General features: G+C 34.6%; 2 protein-coding genes across 3 annotated transcripts in view; both read left to right on the forward strand.

The window, feature by feature from the left end:
• The window catches only part of LOC116341438, a 29,491-nt gene extending 25,551 nt beyond the window's left edge, over window positions 1–3,940 (forward strand). For both annotated transcript variants that reach the window (XM_031768543.1, XM_031768544.1), the window contains exons 8-10: window positions 497–680; window positions 832–1,513; window positions 1,610–3,940. In XM_031768543.1, coding sequence (XP_031624403.1) covers window positions 497–680; window positions 832–1,513; window positions 1,610–2,738 — 1,995 coding nt within the window. In that variant the 3' untranslated portion in view covers window positions 2,739–3,940. The remainder of the gene's footprint in view (window positions 1–496; window positions 681–831; window positions 1,514–1,609) is intronic.
• A 487-nt stretch (window positions 3,941–4,427) lies between these two features.
• Window positions 4,428–5,863, forward strand: LOC116341003 (60S ribosomal protein L7-4). Its single transcript, XM_031767821.1, has 3 exons — window positions 4,428–4,556; window positions 4,799–5,432; window positions 5,664–5,863. Exons 1-3 carry the CDS (start codon window positions 4,549–4,551, stop codon window positions 5,775–5,777), a joined length of 756 nt encoding a protein of 251 aa, XP_031623681.1. The 5' UTR covers window positions 4,428–4,548; the 3' UTR covers window positions 5,778–5,863.
• Window positions 5,864–6,723: the final 860 nt, after the last annotated feature.

Below are 6,723 nucleotides of genomic sequence, written 5' to 3' on the forward strand. Positions count from 1 at the left end.
ATTGTATTCTATTTGATGCATATTCAGGAAACTACTGCATATCGAAACTGTAATATTCCGTTCGATTTTCTACCTGCAACAAAACCCATTTTTGCATATGTTTTCTTTGACACACATTCCGTTGCTCGGCACTATCGATCAACGCTTGTGCGCATGAAGCAATTGTCATTTAGTTTTTCTCTACTTCTTCTCCTTCTTTGTATATTGTATTTTGCCGGCACACTGATACACTATTACCGTACAAACCCCACAATCGATTTTCACACGTGAACGAGCACAGATCAGAACTTGTTTTTAGACATAAACTATACTATAGTTGCAATTCGATCCAAACGAAATTAGAAAAAAAAACATTACGCATTGTCGTTTGTAAATTTCTGGTTGACGTTGCATTTTCGATTGAGTAAATTTATTAGACGGGTGAATTCCTCTGCGAAGCGGTTTTTTCCTAATTTGGATTTTGGTTTGGTTTTCTTTTTCGTTAAAATTGTTTCAGTTAAACGCATTTGAAACGCCGTCACTTCGTGTTGCATTAGAAACAGCCAAAGATAAATTATTGGAATCGCAACATAATTTAGAGACCATGCGCACCAAATGCAACTATCTCGGAGAACAAATGGTTGCAAAGGAAAAATTCTACACAACGCTGAAGGAGACAAACGAACGTGAGCTGGATAAGAGTGAGTTTTTTATAGTTGTTATTGTTTTTATTCTTTCATTTGGTGTTCATTCGCTTGGTGCGTTTTATCAACGAGGCTAAATTTCGAAAACTTTCTTTTTTTTTCTTTTCATTCGTCGCATTGCATTGTAAATTAATAATGTGGCGTTTAGTTAAATTGAGTCTACGCGAAACGGAAAAATCGGCCCAGGAACAAATTAAATTGCTGCAATATGAATTGGTTAAAGTCAATCAACAAAATATTGATGCATTGAAGTTATGCCAAATGAAAGCAGACAGACAATGCAGTGAACTGGAAACACAACTACAGTTGGCCCGTGACAGAGAATTAGAGCTTGTGGAACGGTTGAACAATTTTACCGTAACCGAAAATCAATTACGCGATAAAGTGCAAGCAAGTGAACAAGAATTCAGTGAACGTTTAATTGCGGCCACAGCACGTGAGCGGGAATTAAATGAAAAGGTGGCTCAACTAACGCGACAATTGAAAATCAGCGATGATAAACGATATGAGCTCGAAGAAAAGGTCAAATTGGCATGCGACGAAACAAATGATCTGCGTCATCGACGAAATAGCAGTGAACATTCAATATCAAATGGTAATAATTCAGTACAAAATCAATCAAGTAGTTCGGTGATGCTCGAAGAGGAAGTGCTAAGTCTTCGCAGTGTATTGGATATGAAATTGAATGAAATTTCGGAATTGCGAAAACAAAATCAGTCGATGGTTCAAGCTCAGGACGAATTGCCAAAGGCACAGCTCAAAATATCTATTCTTGAATCAAGACTCGAGGATCTTACCATTCAACTTAAAACCAAAGTCGAGGAAGAACAGTAAGAAATATTCAAGTTTTTTATTATCATGAAAATCTTAAAATTGAATTATGTATCACTAATTGATTTTTTTTTTCAACCATTTCTTTTAAACAGTGAATTATCAGTGCGAAATCGTAGTTTACAAGAGATGTTCAATCAAGAGGTGAAAAATCGCACCCGATTATCGCTTCACAATGAAGAATTACAATGGAAATTGAAACAAAACTCGGAAAAATACACCACCACATTGAATGAACTTTCAAAAAGTTACCAAGATCCATCGATGCTCTCTGACTTCAAGAATAGTTTATACGCACCAATTTCGGAGACAAGCCAAGAAAGAAATGATACACTTCAATTGAATTCATCACCGCCGACATCGCCAGTGATCAAAGGTGTTGTAGAAAAATGCGATTCCGTATCATATGTATTAGAATTGAATGATGATGAATCAGCCGAAGCCGTGGCCAGTCGTGTAGTCAAACGTGCCGGTTCATTCCGTGTAAATAATTACAAAGAGCGTTCACCATCATTCAGACGTCAATATTCACTTGGTGGTGCAAATGCATTGAGTCAATCGGCATCAGCAACCTCATTGTCACGCCAACATTCCGATTCACCAGTGAAAACAATTGGTGGAATTGTAAAATTACAAAAAACCCCACGTACTCGATCGTATTCACTGAATGCCAGCAATGAACCAAAGAAAACACAAAGTGTACCAATCGAAATAGCAAATTCCGACTACACCAAATGGCAACGATCAATGAAAACAATGTCAACCAGCAGCCCATTGACATCATCACGAAAGTACAAGAATAATGGACAGCCAAATGGTTTGGCTGAAATTGATGATGATACCGCTGGCACCATGTCATCTCCCATATCCATCGCTGATGTGGATTTAGCAAAAGATTTCGTGCCAGCGCAACGAAGTCGTACAACTCTGATTCCTGCTCAAAATAGCATTAAAAAGCGTCAACAAATCAAAGAATCGGCCGGTGAAGCAATGGTGTCACAACAAAGTGAAGATGATCAATCGTTTGGTTCCGATTCAACGTCGGCATCATCGAGCAGTGCTGCCTCACCGTCACATTCGAGCAAACATCGACCTTTGTCGCTTGATGAAGAAGCGTTTATGAACAAGATTGTAGCTAGTCTTAGTACACGTAGCACTCCAATGGAAGTAAGCTGGTCGGAAGACGGTGACAATGAACCGTATGCTCAAGAATCGAGTGCATGATCTGAAGATAGCTTTTAAGTTTGTTAAATTATTATTTATGTTTTAGTTCATACTAGTAGTTATTTTTTTTTTCATTACTTAAAAACTCTTTTTAAAAAAATCACTTTATGTTGACTTCTTGTTAAAGTATATATATATTATTATATTTTTGAGGCAAATTATAAGCAGAAAAATGTTAAAAAAATTGCCCAATACCACTGCTTGTGGTGGAAATGAACGTTTATGGAATCCTTGCTACATGGCAAATGATAACTTGCTAGAAAAGAACTTTTGAATTTTAAAGACGTTTTGCCTCAATGTAAGAAAGAATTCAAAATTCACTTTTACAGATAAATTAGGGTTTGATTGAGATAAACCACTGATTTCATTGTATTAACTTAAAGAGAAAACAAAATGTACATTTTTATAATATTTAATGCAGTTAAGTGAATAATTCGTATAATGCAACCATTGATTAACTACATTAAGTCAGAGACTAGAGTCTTTATCAACTAAAATATTATCACTTCGATCGAATCAAACTATATTCAACGAGTCAACGATGCAGATGAGTTAAACATCCAGAGATGATCCAAATAACATCAACATATCTGAATCAGTTGACTTCAGTCACACATTTCAAGACTCTTCGACTCGTTAGTTTCAACTTTCAAATTTGAATTGTATTTATTTTGAGATTTATGTGGTATTTGATAATTATAACGCAGGCTCAACATTCATAATCATTAGCAAAATATGCAATGCACAATTTAAAATTTTATTTTTTGGATTGTGTACATATAAATTATGTTTTCTTTTGACAAAAACAAATCAATGAAAATTCACATTTAAAGCATCATTTTTGTTGTTGATTTATTTGTTGGCGATTTTCAATCTTTTGAATTTCAATCAATTTACGATTTGTCTGAGTATGTCAATATATGGGCCATTCCCTTTTAGAATATAAATTTGAAATGGAATGCCCAAAAGTGCACACACACATTTTCAAATACACTTCAATTTTATTGAGAAGACACAAATATGACAAATTCCGAAAAATACATGTAATCGAAATGGAAAAAAATAATACTTAATATTTGTTGGATTGAAACATATGAGCTGTTATTAGAATAACAATATAATTGTTTCCCCCAAAATATATACAGTCGATCATGAGAAGATGAAATGAGTCGAAAATAAAATGTTCACAGTACAATAGAACAGCTTTTGGTCTTTTCTTTATGAATTTTCCGGATTCAGTACATCACATTTTCCCTAGCACTTTCCACCAGAAAAACAGAGATATTTCGGAGAAATATTGGTGGATATTTGAAAGGTGAGTGTTTTCAGACTTGTAGCTTGAAAAAGTTTTGTAATTTGGACCGGATTTTTAAAACCGGTAACATATCTTTGACTCGTTGAGAGAAATAATTTATTCTCAGATAGACTTCTGCGTTCTCACACCTATGGGACATATATAACCTTGATATTTCGGCTTTCAAATGAAATCAATAAAAAAATGTACAAATAATATTTTCAAAAAACTGAAATTATAGCAAAACTTTCTTAATTATATAAAAATGTATTCAAATTCTACAACAGATTAAAGTTGTACTTAAAACTAATACTTAAAGTTTGTACTTTATTCGATTATAACACTTTCATACATACACAAAAGCACATGCTTTGACAGTTCAACTTGACGTTCCGTTCAAAACAAAACAATATCTTCTGCACGCGTGTTCACATTTCATGTGCTGATTCCAATTTTACGTTAAACACGTATTTTAAATTGATATCGACGCTATAATTTAGTTAAAATCACACAAAAATGTCTGAGTAAGTAAAATCTCTTTGTGAAAATCTGAATTTTGTTGCGTTCATGTTGCGAATATCTATGCACAATTTCTTTACGTTCAAACAATGAACGTGTGAATTTTTTACATGGACGTGTGATATAACCTCACATTTCGGCGCACATTGTATCTCTATCAATTTCTTTATGTTTTCCTTGTTTGCAATCTTTGAATTTGATTGAAATGGAATTTATAAATTAATAAATCAACAATTTTATTTTTCAGTAAATATGCGGTTCCGAACAAACTCCCTGCAAAGCAGGTGAATGTAATGACACACCGTAAACGTCGATTGCGCGAAGAAGAGTCACATCATCGTGTAAAACGTTTGAATCGTTCATTCAAATTGAGAAGTAAGAAACGCGACTACAAAAAGCCTGAATTTTTTATCACCCAGTATTTGAAAGCAGAACGAGATTCGAAGCGAATGCGTCGAGTTATTATGAAGAACAATTTCTTGAAGGGTGTCGATGATGAAGAACCGAAACTCTTGGTTGTAATGCATCACCGTGCACATCGCGTTGCATCAAAAGAATGTACATTAATTATGAACAGCATGGGTTTGAATCGTTTGCACAATACTGTTTTGCTGAAAAATACTACGGAATCATTGGCACTGTTAAAAATGATCGAACCATATGTGGTGTATGGGTATCCAACAATTCAAACGGTTCGCGACTTGATTTTCAAACATGGATTTTTGCGGATAAAAGGTAAACGAACAGCTATCAATTCCAACAAATTGATTGAAGAGCATTTAGGCGAACATGGATGCATTTGTATTGAAGACATTGTTCATGATTTATTCACGGTTTCGGACAATTTCAAAAACGTTCGCAGTTTATTGTTACCATTTTCGGTAAGTGTTATGCATTAGTAGTAACAAATAAAAGAAAACACAATGAACTTTTAGTCATGCGGAAAATTTTAAGACATTCAGTCACTCTATAATCTAGTTGGATCCGTTAAAAAATAGCAAGCAATTAATCAATCTCTGGAATCGACACAAAATAGATCAAATTGCAATGAGTCATTCTTTTGAAAATGTCTAATTATGCTCCGTTTTTTTTTGTTTATCTCTCTTTCACAGCTCAAAGCGCCCCGAGATGGATGGTCGAAGAAAATTGGCGTCAGCTACAGTCGAGGCGGCGAATATGGCAACCGAAAACATGAGATTAATGCTCTTATCGAACGTTGTTTGTAAACCGGCTATTATCTGACTGTAATACAATCTATAACACTAGAATAAATCTTTTGAAAAATATTTGCGACATTTGAGTCAACCAAAAATTGTGTGTGATAATTTTTCATTTCGTTTTTCTAACTGAAAAAAATAATAGTAATACAGTTGTACTGTTATATTTTCAAAGCAAACCGAAAATGGGGCGACAAGATAGGGACTGCTTTACGTATTTTGTTACCATATCTCTATTTCGATTAGTCGAGTCTGTTCAAATTGAAGCAAAGCAAAGCAAAAAATGAATCAGATAAAGTGCACTTTGTGTTGATGTCACATACGATTGCTCATACTTTTGTGTAACCGGATATTGTATGCATTAGCAGAAAATTGTAGAACGATTTCCAAAATGCTCGTTTGCCCATCGCATAATATAATCCAAACCTGTTTCAATTTTTGTTTTCTTTATATAAATAAGGTAGACATAAGACAGAGCCACAATATTCACCTGGGGCAAAATGTGACTCGGGTCCGTCGAAGTGAATACCAAAAACAAATCGACTAAAAATTACGTCGCCGATCGAAAAAATTTCATTCCAATTTTGGTAGAATTATTAAATATAAATTATCCGATTCCGTTGGAAATTAAACATATGTATTTTGCTGATGTCCGTCATTTTGACGCCATGCCAACGTTAACCTAAGTTGAATGTCGTGTGTTCACACTTTGCTCTTTTCTCAGACTTTTTTTTTGCGTGACCGTAGCAAAAGAAGAAGAAGAAGGTATCACATTGCGAATAAGGTAATTGATGAGAGACCTCTTGCCAATTTTCAACGAACACATTGGATGCTTGAACGCGTATAAACCTTCAGATTATGTGCATGCACTTTGTTCTCTGCTATCTTCATCTTATTGTTTGCGAATTGTCAAATGGTTTTTCTTCGTGTCTTGTGATGTCTTCATTTGAAGGAG

This window comes from Contarinia nasturtii, unplaced genomic scaffold (genome assembly GCF_009176525.2).
Source record: "Contarinia nasturtii isolate CC-2019 unplaced genomic scaffold, AAFC_CNas_1.1 Cnas_scaffold_695, whole genome shotgun sequence".
Classification (NCBI taxonomy): Eukaryota; Metazoa; Arthropoda; class Insecta; order Diptera; family Cecidomyiidae; genus Contarinia; species Contarinia nasturtii.

Excerpts from the sequence above, each read along its gene's own strand:
- LOC116341003 (XM_031767821.1), top strand. Across the intron at positions 5,433-5,663 it reads GTTTATTGTTACCATTTTCG|CTCAAAGCGCCCCGAGATGG; the intron begins GTAAGTGTTATG and ends TCTCTTTCACAG.